Genomic DNA, 22006 nt, shown 5'->3' with positions numbered 1-22006 from the left:
CACAGTGAACTCAGTTAAGTCTGTTAGGGGTTAACTGGGTTAGTTAACTGTTGTCAAGTGGGTAAACTGCTCAACTTTGTTGTTGACTCGTTGTTACATGCCTTGCAGGTCGTTAGGTACTTGGGAGCTTGAAAATACAAAAGCAGATAACATAAGAGTGTAAATATGAAGAGTGGAATGAGATAAAAAAAACCTTTATATAAGAAGATGATTGACAGAAGTGAGTGAGTGACATGCATTAATTGCAAATTACATATCCCCATGCATTTTGAATTTGAAATTACCAGCAATTTCAAAACATCTGCTAAGGTATACATTTGCCAAATGAAGCATATGCTAAGTTATACTTTCTTGGAGCTGGGCAGTGGTTCGCCCTTTTGAATGTGGGTCAGAACTTTGACATTTGAATATAGGGCAGTGGTTTGAAATTAAATGTATTTTAAAGTGATTTATGTATTCCGGTTTATGATGCAATAATGACATAAGAAAAGTCTTGTTGGACAGCCTCTATGGCTGCCAAGTAAGTTTTTCTTATGTCATTGGGATTCCTCATTTTATAGAAAGTATAGATAGATAGATTATTATTAATTTCCACCCCAAGTAAAAACTGTAAATATAAATCCAAAAAATAAAATAAAATAAAATTGGAGGGCCCGAATTTATGTTTCGCTTTGTGCTATCAAAACGGTTAGTGTAAAATAAATTCGTCGAATAAGATCGTTTTGGATTGTCACAATTACAGCGTAAAAAGGGACTAAATGCTCTTATATATTTCCCAATCTCTATCCGTAGGGAGATGATATCTTCACGAGGACAGCATCGTGCAACCGTTACCCATATTTTCACTGTACACCTTCTCTTGATTTTGTTGCTTCATCTTGTTTATTATTATTATTATCAAAATCTCCAGTTCATCATAATTCTTCTAGGGTTTGTAATGTGCAGGTATAGATAGATGGCTCCGCTTACGTTAGCTCTTCACTCCAACAATTCATCAGGTAACTTTAAATTTAAGGTTCCAAATTCAACGCATTGGGTACACCACATGTTTGGATGAATGTATGGTTTAGCCATTTAGGGTTTACTTTAAAAAAAAAATAAGTAATAAATTAGAATGAACAAGGATGAAGTAAGAAGAATTGCCGTCAAAATCCAATGTTATTATTATTATTATTATTTTAATTTTGTAGTAATTAATAATTACCAAGGGATTTAATGGCAACTCTAGCTTGAAAACCTTTCTGCATTTATAAATTTTCGGTTTTTTTTTTTTTTTTTTTTTTTGTAAGAAACAATTTCATCTGGACCTTAAAAGGTCAAACTTTGACTTCTTTTCGGATGGGGAGTTTGATCTTGTAATGTTTCAATTAAAAGTGTTTTATGTTTACACCCCTAAAGGGCTATATTAATTAATTAATAAGGGGCTGTTTGACAACTTCTGAATAGTTAAGTGCTAAAGTTTAACCGTTTAGAGGCAAATGTCTGACAAATTCAGATTAGAGGTCTTAACCATTCAGACTCTGTATAATTCTTAACCATTCAGAGGCAAATGTCTGAACCGTTCAGACATTTGCTCGCGAAACAAACAGTCTGAACCATTAAGTGTTGAACCAGTAAGAGTAAGAGGTCTGAACCATTAAGAGCCTCATTAAGAGGTAAACAGACAGCCCCTAAGTGTCAGATTCTTGAAATAAATTTGTTCCAAGTTAAGGTCTTGATGGTGCAGGTGTGTGTTTTTGCAGATGTATCAAATGGGAAAGCACAAAGGTTGCAGTTGATACCGAAAAAGTCTTTTGCATCAGTCAGCATAGGGGAAGAAAAGCCAATCGATTTCTTACGAACCGTATTCGGTATTGCTTTAATTTTACTTCTAAAATTTACTTATTTATTTATTATTTTGTTTTTACGAATCTTTCTATTAACTTATGTCGCAAGACCATGGCTTTATGTTTTTTTTCTTTATTATATAGTGATTAAATTTGATAACCTTTAAGCCACATTTATATCGTGTTCGTGTTCCCCTCTGATTGACCATGGTAGCATAGTGTCGTATAAGCAAGCTTCTGACTATTAGTCAAACCGTGCGCCTCTTTAGGGGAAACTTGTGAACCAAAAGTAATGCTATTAATATTTTGTAATGATTAACAACTGGTATTCCAGATATTAGTTGAAATATATGGAAAAGTTACGATCTAATTATTCTTATGATAACGCAGAGGGTTTCATAGCAGGAGGTACAGCTGGAGTAGTTGTTGAAACAGCGTTATACCCAATTGATACCATAAAGACCAGACTTCAGGTAGGTTCTAGAACGTTCCAGTGTTCCATTTAAATTCAGTAGCAATTTCTCCAAGATGATTGGTTTGAGAAACCTGTATACCTGATGATTACATTTTTATATTTAAATAAGTGACGTGTTTTCTGCCTAATCCAATATATATTTATGTATACTTTGGTAAATATGTGTTGCATAGTTGTCAATAGCGATTGTAGCGATCGCTATAGCATACTACGTAGCGTATAGGTATAGTGTCGCTGTTAGGGTTGTAGCGATGGATAGCGAGAATAGCGACACTTTATTTTTTTTTATTTTCTTAATATAAATAGCAATTAAAAGTAGCTATAAAATAGCTTGATTTTAGGTTTTTTGTTAAATATACATGTAAAATAGCATATATACCAGAGTATATTGATATAATATACGTATAAATTTTTCTTCTAGTGTATCGATATTTATATAATAGCCGCCCGCTATTTATTGCTATTCGCTATGTAGCATATAAGTAAAATTACTCATTTCGAGTTGGTTTATTTAGATTATTACGTAATTACACACACGCAGGCATAGCATGTTAATAGACTAATTTATAAACATTATATATTCTGTAGGCAGCACGTGGTGGCGGAAAGATTGTCCTCCAGGGGCTATATTCAGGGTTGGCCGGAAATCTTGTTGGTGTATTACCGTAAGGATATATGTATTCTATTAAATTTTAAGATTGAATTTTTGTTATGTTATATATTCATTAATTCTTTTTGTTCAATTTTGTATGTAGAGCTTCTGCCTTGTTCGTAGGCGTTTACGAACCTGCAAAAAAGAAATTGTTGAAGATACTTCCTGAAAATCTTAGTGCTGTTGCACATCTCGTAAGTTTGATTTCATCTACATGCAGATGTACAAAAATGTTTTTTATGATGTCTTTACGCAAGCCTTTTTATGTTTTAAAAGTTGCAAATATTTTGTAGACTGCAGGTGCAATCGGAGGAGTGGCCGCATCTCTTGTACGCGTTCCAACGGAGGTACAAATATTATATTTAGATGTGGCAAACGGGCGGTTACTATAACGGTACAAATATTATATTTAGATGTGCTTTGCTAGTCTCTGTTTAATTTTCTGTTTTTAATTTGACAAAATAGGTTGTAAAGCAAAGAATGCAAACTCGTCAATTTGCTTCAGCTCCTGATGCGGTGCGGCTTATTGTTTCCAAGGAGGGTTTTAAAGGTCTATATGCGGTATGAATCTTTCTTTAAAATTTACGGGCATATGCACACAGTATTTACACTCACACGTAGCGTGAAAACTGTGAAGTTTGAATTGACGAAAAATATTTTTTTAGACCTGATCAATACCTCCAGTTTATTGTAATGATGATGTTAAAATAGGTGACTTTAACAAAAAGAAAAAAAAAATAAGTTGGACAGATCACATTATTATGCTTGTAGCATGTATTTTTCCGTCTGCTTAAAGTGATATGGTATTTAAACTTAAGAAATAATTTGTGAGTTTGACCGTCACACGGGTTGAATCTAGGGATATGGATCTTTTCTCCTACGAGATCTTCCTTTTGATGCTATCCAGTTCTGTATATATGAGCAGCTTCGAATCGGCTATAAGTTGGCTGTAAGTATGTTCTATAAATTTTTAGATTGCATAATTACTAAATTATCTCTTGCATCACATTTTCACAATAATCGAGAACCTGTTATTTCTATACATATAATTTGATTATTTTTTTAACTATTGTCAGGCGCGTAGGGACCTCAATGATCCTGAGAATGCAGCCATTGGTGCCTTTGCTGGTAATTATGCTCCCATTTTAAAAATAATGTAAAACTGAAAAATTGAAACCACATAGTCCATAAAATCGTTTCAGCTGTTTGTGAAATGTCTAAAATACCCTCCTGTAATATGCCCTAATAAGGAATCTTCAGGTGGTAAGGATTATAATTGGCAAATAGACAGAAAATTATTAAATATCGAAATCTTTTCACTTGTATTTAACTTCGACATTCAGTTCTGTAATATGTTACAATTATGTTATTTGCAGGGGCACTTACCGGAGCTATAACAACACCACTTGACGTCATAAAAACTAGGTTAATGGTTCAGGGATCAGCAAACCAGTACAAAGGGATAATTGATTGTGTTCAGACAATCTTAAAAGAAGAAGGTCCTCCTGCCCTTTTAAAGGTATGTGTTCTTCATCATCTTGAGAATATTAAAAAAAAAAAAAAAAAAAAAAGATGTCACTAATGGTCGAAATCACAACAACTTCCTTTTGGATTTACTATACGTTTTTTTTGGGATTATATTGTCATCAAAACATAGAAGGATGGTTTTTCGTATTGGGTCAAAGGCTTAATTTTTTCGGAGTTTTCATCATCGAATTATATTTATGACGTATAGGCGTGAGCAGTGGCGGATCTAGAAACGAAACTAAGCCGTAACGTTTTATAAATAAGCCGTAACGAAATCGAAAAAACGGCAAATTTTTCCAAAATTTACACTAATTTTTCCGCGCCAAGCCGTAGCGGAGGTTGCCCCCCGGTAAGCCTTATGTCCGCCACTGGGCGTGAGGTGGTGGGTAAGAAAGAAGATAAAAGTATATCCCAACGTCGGTATGATAAAAAAAAGGTGACCTTTTAGTAAGGACTAGGTTGGTTTGCTTCTGAAACACTTTTCTCTCCATTTACATGTTTAATATGATTGTAAAAACTATTATAATCATAATAATAGTAATAACAGTGTCTTATTGAAATAAAGTGATTGTATGCATTAGAAATACAATTCGAACCACTTTGGCCCGTTTGACCCGTATTTTTTTCAATTTTTTTAGTTTCATTCGGCACATTAGTGATGAGGCATAACCTATATTTCTAGTTAACGAGTAAACGTGTTATACCAAATGGTACTGATTTGATCTTGTAGGGTATTGGGCCACGAGTGTTGTGGATAGGGATCGGAGGTTCGATATTCTTCGGAGTTTTGGAGAGAACAAAGAAAATTCTTGCCGATCGCCAGCTGCAACCATCTAACCATCAAAGTTCTGAGCTCCCTAAGCAAGATTAAGGAACACATCCGCCTGATGATGCTTGATTTACGGGCTAGTTTTTTTTTTTTTCAGGGTTATGGGCCACTAACATTCAAATCCCATAACCAGCCTCTGTATTGTGAAATTTTGTTAATTCTGTTATTGTATGTAGCAGCATTTCTATCTTCAACCCACATACACCAAATAAAGTAGTATGACTAACATCGCATACTACGTCACTCAACGGTCTCAAGTAACTAAAAATCATGTTTATGTTTAGTGCTAACTAGTAGGATTCCCCACGCTACAAGCCGGCTTTTGGTCGGTATCAGCCCGGTTCGTTATATTCGACGCATGTTTTACATCAATCAAAAATCATACAAATAAATACAGGTAAAATAAACAAATACCGGTAACGGTAACGATGTTCAAATGCTAGTTTTTTCCGTTCGTCACAATACCGGTAGGGTAATGACGCTTGGTATAGCTTACTATTATAGTGAGGTAATCACTTCCACCCTGTAAATAATAAGTAATCAAACCTTACATATTCATACAATCTCAGTGGTCAAACCTCACTAAAGTCAACTAACTACCCTGATGTAGAGAAAACCGAAAAAAAGGAATTAATAAAATCAAAGCATGAAAACGAAGCCTGTAACATGGATCGGTTTTTTCTTAAAGTTCTTCGGGGAATCCAACTGTCCTTAGGATTACCAAGGTGCAACATTAATGTTATACGAAAAGAATGTGTATATAAACCAGAAATCACCGGTTTTGAAGGGCTTCAATCGCCTTTTTCCACTGATACGCTCTCTGTTTAGGATCCTCAAATGTCATAACTTTCTTTGGCTGCATCATCCCGTATAAAAATCAGTAAAGACAACAAATAACTAGGAAGTATAGGTGGCAATTTGGATCCACTTATTAACGGGTCGATATGGGTTTAGTGTCTAATTTGAAACGAATCAAATGGGTCAAATGGGTCAAATAGAAGTGTTTAGTTAAATGGGAATCACATGGAGTCTTTTAATCATACTAATGAATTTGTTGTTTCTTAAGAAAAGACAGAAAGTGTTTATGGATCAGCCCGACCCGAACCGACCTGACCCATTTCAACAAGTGCTAAAAACCTTGTTTTGTGGCGTTACCCAACCCACTCTGGCCTGCTCGTCTTTCCACCTCTTAAGGAGTAACCTTCTTGACCATTTTGAATTTAGTTAAATAGTTGTGAATTGACTCACAATGCAAATCTTGAAATTTGATGGGCTTGTAACTTGGACGCTAAGCTCATTGGGATCATCAGACCAGATCATATTCCCTTTACCGGCTAGCTTTGACGGATCCACGTATACCAACTTTGGCTTGTTAGTCAGGATAAGTTGTACTTTTTTACTCGATAGTTTCTGCAGTTTCTTGAACATTGAGATCATAAGAATGGACTCACCTGGCTCCAAAAATTGTTGCCTGTCGAGAAGTTAAAAACTCCGGTCACGAGTCAAACAAACCAACATTTATTGTCCAAACCGTAAAATTGCTCATTCTTGCAAACTTTATTTTATATTTTTGCTTGCAACCTATGTAGTTAATATCACGAAATATCACACAGATATATCGGTTATCGGTCAGGATATCGGTATCGATAATATCGGCAGTATTTGACCGATATATCACCGATTTTCCGGACACCAGTACCTTTCTTCTTAGTTCTACCATTTGTCTTTCTTCTTATTGCTGCTATTAGTGTTTTAAGTCTTGATTGTTAGTTGTTACTGTTAAATGTTAGTGTTTTAAGTCTTAGTCAGTTCCTACTTGCTACAACTGTTACAAAGGTTAATTTGTTAATGGTAGGAGAGTATACTGAATTGTTAGTGTTAAATTGCTATATATATATATAGAAATTTAGCATGATATTAAAATTACCGATATCCCACCACAATAACCGATATATCAAATATCGGTCCTTGACTGATATCCGATATTTTACCGCATTAACTACTTAGCTTACAACATATAATAGGAGCGTGATGGTTTGAAAAGTCTACCAACAGAAACAATAACAAAATTATTTACCATTTAGAATCGAAGGAATCTATTGAAGCGAGTTTAGTTATATGGCCAGCATCGGAGGAAGAAGTGACATCAGCAATGGTATTTCCTGTTCCGGTGACATCACCAATATGTGTCGGGTTCCATGATGAATCTGAAGTGTCATCACTTCCATTTGAGCGACTACTGGCGGGACCCTGTAGAAAGTCGGATGATGATATGTATAACGTATCAAGGTACAATTACTTATTAGTCCATTAGATATACCTTCTCCAATACAAGTCTAGGAGGACACCTTGACCTTATATCATGCCAATCAATTCCTTGAAAGAAGGGATGATTCTTTAGTGACTCATAACCATCAGGTCCCGCACCCGGTCGTTTTGCAGGATCAATATCCTGCATCGTATTTTTTTTTTTTTTTTTACAATTTAAATTGGTCATTTCACTAAAATGGGAACAAGTCATATGAATTGAATGGATTGCAAGTCGCCCAAAGTCCATATCTAATTGTTAATGCACATTTGTGTCCGTACAGCAGTACGAATACGCTAGATAGAGTCTGTATTATGTGTATGTTAGAGAGTTTAAACGCATGAGATAAGCCAAAAGTATGAGTGATACGTTTGACTGAGTGCCAAACGTATGAGACATACGTTTGACCATATCAAGCGAATGAGCCATACGTTGGAACCAAGTAAGTTTCATTTGAGAGGAGATATCACACTTTGATTCTCCTAGAGCTTAAATGATGTAAACTCTTTCGGTATGAATAAAATCCGTGATGACGTCGTTATGCTGCTGAAATTCATACCGAATTAGTTCTATCTATCGAACGCGTTTATACACTAATCTATAGGTTAAACGATCCGTTCCACGTAATTTTACTAATGAATCAACCTCCTATATTATTATTATAATATTGTTTTTGTAATCATTACTAACCCATTTATATTTAGTGTCAACGACACACGATAGATAGAAGAAAGAAATGGAACTCACGTGCTCAAAAGGATATCACATAAGTTATAAATCCGCTTACCAATAATTTATCAATCAGATCTCTGGCATCACTGGAAAAATAATCAGGAAATTTGACATCTCGGGCTACGATTCTTTGAAAAATGAGCCATTCACTAGCATCTTTGAATGGAGAAGTTCCCGATAGCATCTGAAACAAGGTGCAGCCAAGTGCCCAGAGATCGTTTCTGCCCGGAATTTTTACAAATAGCAAAAAAAAAAAAAAAAGTCATTTTACAACACAGAAAACAACTAGAGCAACAGTTGCAGGTGAAGTATTTAATGGAAAAAAGAATAATACTCACCCGAAAGTTGCAGGTGAATTATTTAATACTTCTGGAGGGACGTATGCAGCCGTCCCCACAAACGTGCAGGCCTTGTCATCTGAAGAAGAAGAAGGATGCAAGGATTAAACTCGAAGTTATATGGTCCCAAACGCCTTTACAACAGACACACACACACCTGATGCTGCATGCGGAAGGACTGTTATCTGGCTATCTTGCATGGGCTTTACGCTACCAAAATCAGCAATCTTAATATGCCCGTCTAATGTAAGAAGCAGGTTCTCTGGCTGTTATTAAAACGCTTTCAGCAACATTGAAGGATATGGAGTCGAATTTAAATAAATAAACCATAAACTTATGTTCTAGAATTCATGAATTATGAAAAAATCTTCATGACAACGATGATGTAAGCCAGTTGCTAAATCCGCTAACACCGTGTTCGATTTTTCGCTTCATGTGATCATCGTTATGAATTTGTGATTATGATTCCTAATAGTCACATTATACATGAATGATAATATATTGTTTGCAATACGCCAATACCTTAATGTCTCGATGTATTAAACCTAACTTATGTATATATTCAAGAGCATCCACGATTTCAGCTGCGTAAAAGCGAGTCTCGTCATCTGTCAAACGACCTTTCTGTAAAAACAAGTTCGATAGATGTATTAGGTATGTTACAATCAAATTATACAACTAAGATTACAGACACACAAAAAAAAAATATCTAAAGTCAAATTAATAGTTTGTGAATGTTTATGTCTTGATTAAACATTGTTACACGGATAAAACTAAAAATATACAAAAAAAAAAAAAAAAAAACTAAGTGTTTACATTAGAAAAAAGAAATTTAGGCCCATTTACTCATGAATTATGAACATGCCGATTTTGGTTATGTTTTATCTCTAACGGGTCAAATAAGAAATTCAGAACAACTAACTAAAAAGGAAATAGGGTCAAAGAGGTCGAAAGTCGTTCAACGTGTATTTCAATGCATACAAACAAACGAAATTGCTTTATAAAAAACAATATTTTTTATTCAACTAATATATCTTTTGTAATTATATTTGACACAAATTATTGATTAAAAAGTTACGAAAAATGTGGACAAAAGTGTTTCATGTCAACCAAGCCCAACCCGCACCAATATACCTGTTTTGACCCGTTACCCGACCGACCCTTTGTGACAACCCTATCAATTGCCGAGTGTTGAACACCTTTCTTTGAGACAACTTTCTTTGATTTACACCAGCAGAATTTCACTTACCCTCTTAATTTGATCAAAAAGTTCTCCGCCTTCACAAGACTCAAGCGCCATATCTATGATATATAACCAAATGCACGTGTCAATATATATAAAGAGAAAATATCCAAAACAAAAACATATAAAACAAAGCAATTTTAGCCTATTTAGAAGACTAACAATATGTATAAACTGTAAGCATGATGCGCTTACATAGAGAATAAGTGTCTTGGAATGTAAAATGGAGTTGCACTATTCCAGGATGATTCAGCTGATCCAATACAATTCTCTCCAACTTTACGTAAGCGGTTTTGTTTTCTTTTGTTATGAATTTTTTATCCATGATCTTTAAAGCGTACACTTTCCCCGTATCTTTCTTTTTTGCTCTCACAACCTGATGATGTCATATTATAGTTATGATTATACTCAAACACCAAGTTGTAAGTAATTCACAAGAAAAAACTAATACTTAACAAAGTAAGATAAAAAAAAGGAAACGGCCAACATAAACCGGCCCGACCCATTTTGACTACTCGATTTGACTCAAAAGTCTATTTGACATGTTACCCAACCACCTGCTATTAATCTAAACAATCCCTCAATCCAAATATTAAATGATTTCAGTCGATATGTCGAACTTGGTTTAAAAAAGCATGAGGTGCTCTAAGCATTTAGATCCCAAAAGGAAAAGCGCAAGGCGCATGCATCACGTACGCAAGGCGTTGCTCTATGTACAACCAAATAAGCCTTATTTACAACCAAAAGTTGCGTCTCTCTCGTCTGTTTTACAAAGTGTTGGAAAAATCGGGATTAATCGACGATTAATCGCTAGTCGGCCGGCCACTGATTAATTTTTAGGTAATTGGTGAACTAATCGCTAGTCGTTCCTAATCGGCTCTAGTTGGCCGGAAAATCGCCCTAGTGGGCCAGAAATAGGTGATTCCGGCAATTAATCTTGTATACTTCAAAAAAATGGGTTGAAAAGGGGTTAAAACCTTTCTACTTAAAAATTACATATAAAAATATGAGCCTTTCAGAACTTGTTCATCATTTGGGTTATTTGTACCTCCCAAAGACCCTAATTTTGACCCAGAAGTAGAAGAGGCCCCTGAGGCATTTTCCAGAGCTACCAAGAATTTCAATGCAAAGTTTCAAAACAATCCAATTATGCAATAAAAGATACCAAATTATTACCATAATAAATGAATGCAAAGAGTACTAGCCAGGCAACATAATAAATAAATAAATAAATTACCTTAGAATAAGAACCAACACCAAAGATCTTGCCCATTTCAAAATCTTGTATGGTAAAATTCTCCTGTGGAGCCCTAAACTTAAAGCTCTTAGCTTTATCCTGAACATTCTTCATCTTGGACTCAACATCCTTTTCCATTTCACCCCCCATCATCAACTTTCCCCAATATCAAACACACCCATATCTATATCTATATATGTATCCTTCTTGTAAAGATAATCGATCTTTTCAATCTCCCAACAAAACAGAAGATCAATTCATTCAAAACCCTATAAAGAAAGCATCAAAATTTTGTATCTTTTAAATTAAATGGTGATTTGAAGGAGACCCATTGGGGCAAAGGCCAAAGAGGGGCGATGGAGGGAACAAAGTTAGAGCGACAAAGTAGGAAGACAGAGAGAATGACACGTGTCTGTTACGTGGATTACTAAAAAGCATGAAAATTTACACATTGGAAATGCAGATCTGGAGATGATGATGATGAGATCTGATTTTTTTTATTTAATTTTTTTTTTTTGCAGTTTAAAAAAAATAACATCATTATATTGTCATTTTAGATTTACTTATTAGATTTAGTAAAGATGTAAATAAGAATAAATATTCATGTGGGTTAGTAAAGATGTAAATAACGTAATTGACGGGTTGTACGTAGGACAACCCTTAATGGTTATAAAGTATAATTTATCATGAATTAGATAACTATGGTTGCTTGTTTTTCTTGGTTCTAAACAATCTCTAAACAAATTGTTGGTGTTTTTTATTCGAACATTAAGACTTGTTTGATTATGATGATCCGAGCTATGAGTGGCTAAACTCTTAATGATCATCCTGGATTGAAGGTTTGCTTGAGACATTTCATGTTTTGATCTTTATTTCTAGAATAATAGACTTGCATCTTATGTTTGTTTATTATGATGTGTTGATATTTGTTCGTAAATAGTTGATTTATGCTTTGCTCATAACTCAAACCATACGTTCTCGGTGCCGTTGGCAATTGAGATATCATGGGAGGGATTAGGATTGGATTGTGACAACTCAGATTTTTGACTTTCACTTTCGCATTCATTGCGCGTTGAATTTGATTGTTTAGTTGTTTGACGTGTTGGACTTGAAATTGTAAGCGTTGTGTTTTAGTGAAACGCGATGTCATTGTGCATACATGTGATTACTGGTTATTGTAAAATATAATATTTGAATTATTATAAAACGCTTAGACTGGCTAAATCACGTAACGCCCGACGAGTAGAGATGTGATTCTTCATCAAACAAACTAGACGAAACAGAGTTTTATTCGCCATTCAACTCACTCGACGAAACATAGGTGTTTCGCCGAGCCTTGGTCCGCCAAAGCCCAGTTGCGGCCCAAACTTGCTTACGTAAATAAATATAAACATATTAGGTTAGGGGAACGGTTAACAAGATACTGAAAACCCTATTCCTCCACCATTGCGTGACGGCAATTGCAAGACTCCAAACCCCCCCCATTCGATCAGTCTAACGACTCTCCTTTTCGGTTAGTACTCTATTGTTTTTAATAAAGGCAATTGTTTAAGCGATTTGTTTATTATCACTATGAACGAAAGATTTGATGATGTTATGTACGTATATACATGTTATTGGAAATGGTCGGCCGTAATAACAGTAATGATATTAATGTGCTAGTGAATGATATGCGAAATTATTTATAATCTTGGCCATACAATGATTGAATAGTTTATATATATATTCATATCACCGATTTGAAGGAATGGTAGTGTGTCATTGGCTTAAATTGTCGGCTAGAGCTAGGGTAAAACCAATCAACAAAAAAAAAAACAACGGTGATTCCACACCAATATGCAGTGCATGTGATGTCGGCAATTGGGTTTTACTTAATCATTTTGACAACTTTAAACAATATATTCGGTCCAATCATATCTTGGCTTGGGCGGCTAGTTTTGTTTCACTCTATGTACAAAGCCAAGTTTTATTATATATAGGTAGTTATAATTTTCAAACCTACCAAATTTGGTCCAATAACATTTGAGGTAGTACAAGTTGTCGGCTATCATGATTTGAGTATTATGTGGGAATTGAATTTTGTCTAACAATCAGCCGCCACTCCTTCTTTGTTGAATAATGGGATAAGTCTGCGCATGTATACATATATTGTTGTTGACTTCGATGATGATGATGTTTGTTGGTTCACACGATTGTATATGTTGGTCCAATCAAAATTGCCGACCACCCCATCATACCCCATGTGAACTTTATGTCTCATATTTGCACATGGGTATGTCAGAGAGCATGTGATCTATGTTTTTCAACCTTGATTATTGTTAACTGATTGTAACCGAAAGATAGTTGTTGTTACTTGCTACTCGAAAGATAGTTGTTGGGACCGAAGGATAGCTTTGACGAAAGAATACACATGAACCGAAAGATAGATATGGTCGAAAGATGGCTTAGAGTTCGAAACATAATACTTGGTCCGAAGGATAATTGTGTAAACTGTTTGTTGAAAGATCTGTAATGTGTCGAAAGATAATAGGGTTTATGCTTTGAATAATGGAACATATGTTTGATTTATTTGGCATGCCATGCTTGGGAATGAATGTTAATAATTGTATTCGTGCACACTAACTGATGATTCAATGTGAAATAATACGTGTTGTGCCGATATGCAAACTAACTGTTATGTGAACATTAAATTGCGTGCGTATCATTGCGAACATGAACTGAATTGTTATACGTGCATACTATAGGACGTGATTAATTACCTGTGAGTGCATAACCTAGCATACCGAGCAAACCAAGGTGAGTTCACACTCTTACCAAGGCATGGGATTCCCGGGGTGTTGGGAATGGGATTGAAAGGTTGATTAGATACTCTATTGACACTATGACTAGACTACCACATCACTATCCTCGGTTGTGAAGGATACCTATAGTTACGAGTAGTCTAGTGGTTAAATAACGTGGAACACCACCACCAGTAACGTGGAACACCACCACCAGTAACGTGGAACACCACCACCAGTAACGTGGAACACCACCACCAGTAACGTGGAACACCACCACCAGTAACGTGGAACACCACCACCAGTAACGTGGAACACCACCACCAGTAACGTGGAACACCACCACCAGTAACGTGGAACACCACCACCAATAGAACATACAAACGGCCCAGTAGAGCCACCTGTTACAAACGAACTTACTATTACGCATTTACTTTCTGTGAACTCGCTCAACTAGTTTGTTGATCATTCTGTTACATGCCTTGCAGATCGTTAGGTACTTGGAGCTTGCACTGGAGAAGCGGGTCGTTGTGGACAAGGATCGTGGCTTTTCTGTTGAGCTATTGTGACACTTAAAACTGTTAACTATTACTGGTTTATTTACTATGTTTCCGCTACATTTTGAAACGATGATTTGTTTGATCACCTTTTGTATTGAATGGATGGTTTTCAGTTATTTTACTTAATATTAAATGCATGTTCAATATGATTGGTGGCTTGATCCTGGTCAGTCACGCTCCCGAGCGGTGATACTCCGCAGGTGGATTTTGGGGGTGTGACAGATTGGTATCAGAGCCATTGGTTATAGAGAACTTGGTTTTAATATGGAAAAACGTTTTTATTAAAACCAGACTATAACCAGAACAGTGCTCTCAACGATCCACAACGACGCTTCGCTCCACGTGCAAGACTCAATCTCCTAGGTAATAAGGTTCATGTTTATTACATGTTTGCTAGAATTGCATAGAACTTGCTCGTAGTATGCTTACATTACTTTGCTCACAACTTGTTATTGCTTGAGAACACATACGTGCTTACACTCTTCTGTCATCGCACTATTCGTGAACCATTCTTACTTATGCTACCTTTACTGTTCGATCATGTCTGGACGTGTTGACATGACTCAAGCCCAGTTGACGGCTCTCATTAACGAACAAGTTGCTGCGGCACTTGCAACCGCACAAGCAGGAGGTATAACCTGCTATTCCAGACCTATTCTAGGATGTTAGATCCTACTCTCGTGACTCAACTCTCGCGCTTAACCTTGACCTATCTTTCTCGCGCAACGGGTCAGAACGCATAGCAACATGCCTGCACAATCAAGAACTTCATGGACTGTCGTCCAAACACATTCAGTGGCCCAGAAGGAGCAGTTGGACTACTCCATTTGGTTTGGGAAGCTCGAGTCGGTATTCGAGATGTGTGAATGCCCTGAGGCTCACAGGGTCAAGTACGCCACCGGTACTTTGGAAGAAATCGCGCTAACCTGGTGGAACGCGCAAGTACGGATACTAGGGTTGGCAGCTGCTAACGCCACCCTTGGAACGAATTCAAAGAACGCATTAAAAGGGAATACTGCACGCGTGATGACATCCACAAGTTGGAAGTGGAGCTTTACCATTTGAAAATGACAGGGTCAGGGAATTGATGCTTATACGAAACGGTCGGACGAACTGGCCATCTTGTGTCCAACCATGGTGGACCCTCCAAGCAAGTGTATCGAACTGTACCTCAAGGGTCTAGCCTCAGAGATTCCGAGCCATGCTACATTGGTTAACATCGACAATATCCAAGACATTCAGCGTCTTGCTCATCGTCTCACGGGTCAGGCAGTGGAACAGAACAGGCTGCCAAGTTGTCTCAGCGCTATTACTACCGCTACCTCTTCTGCTACTCCCGCTACCCCTAATGACAGCAAGCGGAAATGGGATGGGTATTCCAGCAAGGGTTCAGCTACCGTTCAGTCCCAAGCACAGCAGCAGCGCAAGAATAGTGAACACCAGAGCCGAGTCAGCCAACTTCTGGTGGTCAGGGGCAGGGTGGATATCGGGGAATTCACCCAATGTGTAACTAATGCAACCGACACCACGGTGGTTAGTGCAACGAGGGACGTTTCCAGAGGTGTCTCAAGATGGGCCATGAAGCTAAGGATTTAGGAGTCCACGGCCTGCAAATCGGAATCGCCAGCAGCAACAGCAAGCAGAAATCCCATGCAAAGAAAAGAAGTTGGAGGACCATCCAGCTGTACGCGACTTTCCTCAGGTGTTTCCTAAGGATTTACCTGGTCTACCGCCTCATCGTCAGGTCGAATTTCAAATCGAGCTCGCTCCAGGAGCAGCACCCATAGCTCGAGTACCGTATCGCTTAGCTCCACCAGAATCGGAAGAACTATCGACGCAGCTACCAGGAATCTTGGATAAGGGATTTATCCGACCTATCTTTTCGCCTTGGGAGCTACAAGAACTATTAGATACCAATTATCGGTGAAAAAGAAGGATGGCACCTTCAGGATGTGAAATTGATTACCGTGAACTGAACAAGATCATAGTGAAGAACCGTTATCCTCTTCCACGCATAGATGACCTATTCGACCAGTTGCAAGGGTCGTGTTACTATTCCAAGATTGATTTAAGGTCAGGGTATCATCGGCTGAGAGTCCGGGATGAGGACGTCTCCAAAACTGCTTTCAGAACTCGCCACGGTCATTACGAGTTTCTTGTCATGCCATTCGGGCTTACGAACGCGCCTGCAGTCTTCATGGATCTTATGAACAGGGTGTGTAAACCCTACCTTGACAAGTTCGTCATTGTCTTCATCGACGATATTCTAATCTACTCCAAGAGTCAGGAGGAGCATGAGCAGCACTTACGCTTTATCTTGGAACTTCTTCGAAAAGAGCAACTGTACGCAAAGTTTCCAAAATGCGACTTCTGGCTTCGTGAAGTCCACTTTTTAGGCCATGTGGTGAACAAGGATGGGATTCATGTCGATCCATCCAAGGTAGATTCGATCAGAAACTGGCCTGCACCACGTACACCGACGGAAATACGCCAATTCTTGGGTTTGGCGGGTTACTACAGGCGATTTATTAAAGACTTCTCCAAGATCGCGCAACCACTTACTATGCTAACACAGAAAGGTGTCGTTTACAGATGGAGTAATACGCAAGAGACCGCTTTTCAGTACTTAAAGGATAGGCTTTGCAGCGCACCTATTCTCTCATTGCCGGAGGGCACAGATGACTTCGTGGTTTATTGTGACGCATCGATACAGGGGCTTGGTTGTGTATTGATGCAGCGGGATAAAGTTATTGCCTACGCCTCTCGACAACTCAAGGTTCATGAACGGAACTACACGACGCACGATTTAGAACTGGGAGCTGTTGTTTTCGCGCTTAAGATATGGCGACACTACCTGTACGGTACCAAGCGCACTATTTACACCGATCACAGGAGTCTCGAGCATATTCTTAAGCAGAAGGATTTGAATATGCGTCAACGGAGATGGGTTGAACTTCTGAACGACTATGAATGTGCCATCAAGTATCATCCAGGGAAGGCCAATGTTGTGGCTGATGCCCTCAGTCGGAAAGACACTCTACCGAAGCGCGTGCGAGCGCTACAGCTTACCATTCAGTCTAGTCTTCCTTCTCAGATACGAGCTGCTCAGATGGAAGCTCTGAAAACCGAAAATGTCAAGGCTGAAGCCTTACGCGGTTCAAGGCAACAAATGGAACAAAAGGAGGACGGCGCCTACTATGTAACGGGGCGTATTTGGGTCCCACTTTATGGCGGTCTACGGGAACTTGTGATGGACGAAGCGCACAAGTCTCGCTACTCGGTACATCCAGGTGCGGATAAAATGTACCACGATATCAAAACAACATACTGGTGGCCAAGTATGAAAGCCCACATCGCCACCTATGTTGGCAAGTGCTTGACCTGTGCGAGAGTCAAGGTCGAATATCAGAAACCAGCAGGGCTACTGCAACAACCCCGGATACCACAGTGGAAATGGGAAGAAATTTCCATGGATTTCGTTACGGGCTTACCTAGATCACAGCGTGGGAATGACACTATCTGGGTGATCATTGATCGACTCACAAAGTCTGCTCACTTCTTGGCTATCAAAGAAACGGATAAGTTTTCTACCTTAGCAGACATTTACTTGAAAGAAGTTGTTTCGAGGCACGGAGTGCCAACCTCAATCATTTCAGACCGCGATGCACGATTTACGTCAGAGCTTTGGCAAGCGATGCACAAATCCTTCGGCTCACGATTAGACATGAGCACAGCATATCATCCTCAGACGGATGGGCAGTCTGAGCGAACTATCCAAACTCTAGAAGACATGCTTCGAGCGTGTGTTATCGATTTCGGCAACGGCTGGGAAAAGCACCTCCCTTTGGTGGAGTTTTCTTACAATAACAGCTATCATACCAGCATTCAAGCTGCTCCATTCGAGGCATTGTACGGACGTAAATGCCGGTCACCTCTCTGTTGGGCAGAGGTGGGGGATAGTCAAATTACGGGTCCAGAGTTTGTAGTGGACGCCACAGAAAAGATTGCGCAGATACGGCAACGTATGGCGGCAGCACGCGACCGTCAGAAAGCCTACGCGGATAAGCGTAAGAGACCATTGGAATTTCAGGTCGGGGACCGGGTTTTACTAAAAGTCTCACCCTGGAAGGGTGTGGTTCGATTTGGTAAACGAGGCAAACTTGATCCGCAGTACGTTGGACCGTACGAAGTCACTGAAAGAATAGGCCCAGTAGCCTACAGATTGAATCTACCAGTTGAACTCGGTGCAGTTCACAATGTGTTTCACGTGTCGAATCTGAAGAAGTGCCTGTCAGATGAGACCCTTATAGTTCCTTTTAAGGAACTCACTATCGACGAGCGGTTGCAGTTCGTCGAGGAACCAGTTGAAATCACGGACCGGGATGTTAAGGTCCTCAAACACAAGAGAATCCCTCTTGTTCGAGTTCGTTGGAACTCCCAGCGTGGTCCAGAGTATACCTGGGAACGCGAAGATCAAATGAAAGAAAAGTACCCCCAGTTATTCGAAACCAATACATCCACTACTGAGGCTGAAGCTACTACTACTGAATTTCGGGACGAAATTCCAAATCAACGGGGGGATGATGTGACACCCCAGGAAAACCTGTGAACGATACAACTTACCTAGCTTCCTCAGTGAGTGCGTACCAAATTTCGGGACGAAATTTCTCTCAAGTTGGGGATAATGTGACAACTCAGATTTTTGACTTTCACTTTCGCATTCATTGCGCGTTGAATTTGATTGTTTAGTTGTTTGACGTGTTGGACTTGAAATTGTAAGCGTTGTGTTTTAGTGAAACGCGATGTCATTGTGCATACATGTGATTACTGGTTATTGTAAAATATAATATTTGAATTATTATAAAACGCTTAGACTGGCTAAATCACGTAACGCCCGACGAGTAGAGATGTGATTCTTCATCAAACAAACTAGACGAAACAGAGTTTTATTCGCCATTCAACTCACTCGACGAAACATAGGTGTTTCGCCGAGCCTTGGTCCGCCAAAGCCCAGTTGCGGCCCAAACTTGCTTACGTAAATAAATATAAACATATTAGGTTAGGGGAACGGTTAACAAGATACTGAAAACCCTATTCCTCCACCATTGCGTGACGGCAATTGCAAGACTCCAAACCCCCCCCATTCGATCAGTCTAACGACTCTCCTTTTCGGTTAGTACTCTATTGTTTTTAATAAAGGCAATTGTTTAAGCGATTTGTTTATTATCACTATGAACGAAAGATTTGATGATGTTATGTACGTATATACATGTTATTGGAAATGGTCGGCCGTAATAACAGTAATGATATTAATGTGCTAGTGAATGATATGCGAAATTATTTATAATCTTGGCCATACAATGATTGAATAGTTTATATATATATTCATATCACCGATTTGAAGGAATGGTAGTGTGTCATTGGCTTAAATTGTCGGCTAGAGCTAGGGTAAAACCAATCAACAAAAAAAAAAAACAACGGTGATTCCACACCAATATGCAGTGCATGTGATGTCGGCAATTGGGTTTTACTTAATCATTTTGACAACTTTAAACAATATATTCGGTCCAATCATATCTTGGCTTGGGCGGCTAGTTTTGTTTCACTCTATGTACAAAGCCAAGTTTTATTATATATAGGTAGTTATAATTTTCAAACCTACCAAATTTGGTCCAATAACATTTGAGGTAGTACAAGTTGTCGGCTATCATGATTTGAGTATTATGTGGGAATTGAATTTTGTCTAACAATCAGCCGCCACTCCTTCTTTGTTGAATAATGGGATAAGTCTGCGCATGTATACATATATTGTTGTTGACTTCGATGATGATGATGTTTGTTGGTTCACACGATTGTATATGTTGGTCCAATCAAAATTGCCGACCACCCCATCATACCCCATGTGAACTTTATGTCTCATATTTGCACATGGGTATGTCAGAGAGCATGTGATCTATGTTTTTCAACCTTGATTATTGTTAACTGATTGTAACCGAAAGATAGTTGTTGTTACTTGCTACTCGAAAGATAGTTGTTGGGACCGAAGGATAGCTTTGACGAAAGAATACACATGAACCGAAAGATAGATATGGTCGAAAGATGGCTTAGAGTTCGAAACATAATACTTGGTCCGAAGGATAATTGTGTAAACTGTTTGTTGAAAGATCTGTAATGTGTTGAAAGATAATAGGGTTTATGCTTTGAATAATGGAACATATGTTTGATTTATTTGGCATGCCATGCTTGGGAATGAATGTTAATAATTGTATTCGTGCACACTAACTGATGATTCAATGTGAAATAATACGTGTTGTGCCGATATGCAAACTAACTGTTATGTGAACATTAAATTGCGTGCGTATCATTGCGAACATGAACTGAATTGTTATACGTGCATACTATAGGACGTGATTAATTACCTGTGAGTGCATAACCTAGCATACCGAGCAAACCAAGGTGAGTTCACACTCTTACCAAGGCATGGGATTCCCGGGGTGTTGGGAATGGGATTGAAAGGTTGATTAGATACTCTATTGACACTATGACTAGACTACCACATCACTATCCTCGGTTGTGAAGGATACCTATAGTTACGAGTAGTCTAGTGGTTAAATAACGTGGAACACCACCACCAGTAACGTGGAACACCACCACCAGTAACGTGGAACACCACCACCAGTAACGTGGAACACCACCACCAGTAACGTGGAACACCACCACCAGTAACGTGGAACACCACCACCAGTAACGTGGAACACCACCACCAGTAACGTGGAACACCACCACCAATAGAACATACAAACGGCCCAGTAGAGCCACCTGTTACAAACGAACTTACTATTACGCATTTACTTTCTGTGAACTCGCTCAACTAGTTTGTTGATCATTCTGTTACATGCCTTGCAGATCGTTAGGTACTTGGAGCTTGCACTGGAGAAGCGGGTCGTTGTGGACAAGGATCGTGGCTTTTCTGTTGAGCTATTGTGACACTTAAAACTGTTAACTATTACTGGTTTATTTACTATGTTTCCGCTACATTTTGAAACGATGATTTGTTTGATCACCTTTTGTATTGAATGGATGGTTTTCAGTTATTTTACTTAATATTAAATGCATGTTCAATATGATTGGTGGCTTGATCCTGGTCAGTCACGCTCCCGAGCGGTGATACTCCGCAGGTGGATTTTGGGGGTGTGACATGGATATTGATTGGTTGGTCATCGGGTAACAACCTCGCGTTCTAGGAATCCGGGTACTTAGTTCCCTTTCACCACGAACACGTAACTACGCATGAACCATGTCTATTTGGTTCTTTCTAGTTGAATTAAAACATGAATGTCAATTGAAACCAGAAGTCTAGGATGGTCATTTGTCTCTAATTTGTTTACAACCAACACTTACATTTTGCAATTAAAATAGTAATCTTAGTTTTAAAATCAAATCAATCAAACCAACTCTTGAAATTTACTTTCTTTGCAATTAGTTTAATTCTAGTTAAT

At 38.4% G+C, this 22006-nt stretch overlaps 2 protein-coding genes across 4 annotated transcripts; one reads left to right on the top strand and one right to left on the bottom strand.

The window, feature by feature from the left end:
- Positions 1–695: 695 nt before the first annotated feature.
- On the top strand, positions 696–5503 carry LOC110894808 (S-adenosylmethionine carrier 1, chloroplastic/mitochondrial). 2 transcript variants are annotated; one of them, XM_022142028.2, is made up of 12 exons: positions 696–847; positions 946–998; positions 1743–1850; positions 2217–2299; positions 2890–2966; positions 3057–3147; positions 3247–3300; positions 3419–3514; positions 3813–3902; positions 4030–4081; positions 4330–4472; positions 5211–5503. In XM_022142028.2, the coding sequence occupies exons 2-12, from the start codon at positions 956–958 to the stop codon at positions 5349–5351; spliced, it is 978 nt and encodes a 325-aa protein (XP_021997720.1). In that variant the 5' UTR covers positions 696–847; positions 946–955; the 3' UTR covers positions 5352–5503. The 2 variants fall into 2 exon arrangements, with proteins under 2 accessions (XP_021997720.1, XP_021997721.1); XM_022142029.2 differs by having other exon boundaries at positions 715–847; positions 930–998.
- Positions 5504–5688: 185 nt separating this feature from the next.
- LOC110894807 (3-phosphoinositide-dependent protein kinase 2) lies at positions 5689–11650 on the bottom strand. 2 transcript variants are annotated; one of them, XM_022142027.2, is made up of 11 exons: positions 11168–11646; positions 10126–10306; positions 9937–9989; positions 9210–9311; positions 8845–8953; positions 8688–8766; positions 8405–8570; positions 7630–7761; positions 7387–7559; positions 6558–6780; positions 5689–6165 (listed from the first exon to the last, which is right to left on the bottom strand). In XM_022142027.2, the coding sequence occupies exons 1-11, from the start codon at positions 11318–11320 to the stop codon at positions 6082–6084; spliced, it is 1455 nt and encodes a 484-aa protein (XP_021997719.1). In that variant the 5' UTR covers positions 11321–11646; the 3' UTR covers positions 5689–6081. The 2 variants fall into 2 exon arrangements, with proteins under 2 accessions (XP_021997719.1, XP_035836877.1); XM_035980984.1 differs by lacking the exon at positions 7630–7761 and having other exon boundaries at positions 11168–11650.
- Positions 11651–22006: the final 10356 nt, after the last annotated feature.

The sequence above is a fragment of the Helianthus annuus genome, chromosome 12 (genome assembly GCF_002127325.2).
Source record: "Helianthus annuus cultivar XRQ/B chromosome 12, HanXRQr2.0-SUNRISE, whole genome shotgun sequence".
Taxonomy (NCBI): Eukaryota; Viridiplantae; Streptophyta; class Magnoliopsida; order Asterales; family Asteraceae; genus Helianthus; species Helianthus annuus.
This window is presented reverse-complemented; position numbering and strand designations above follow the sequence as displayed.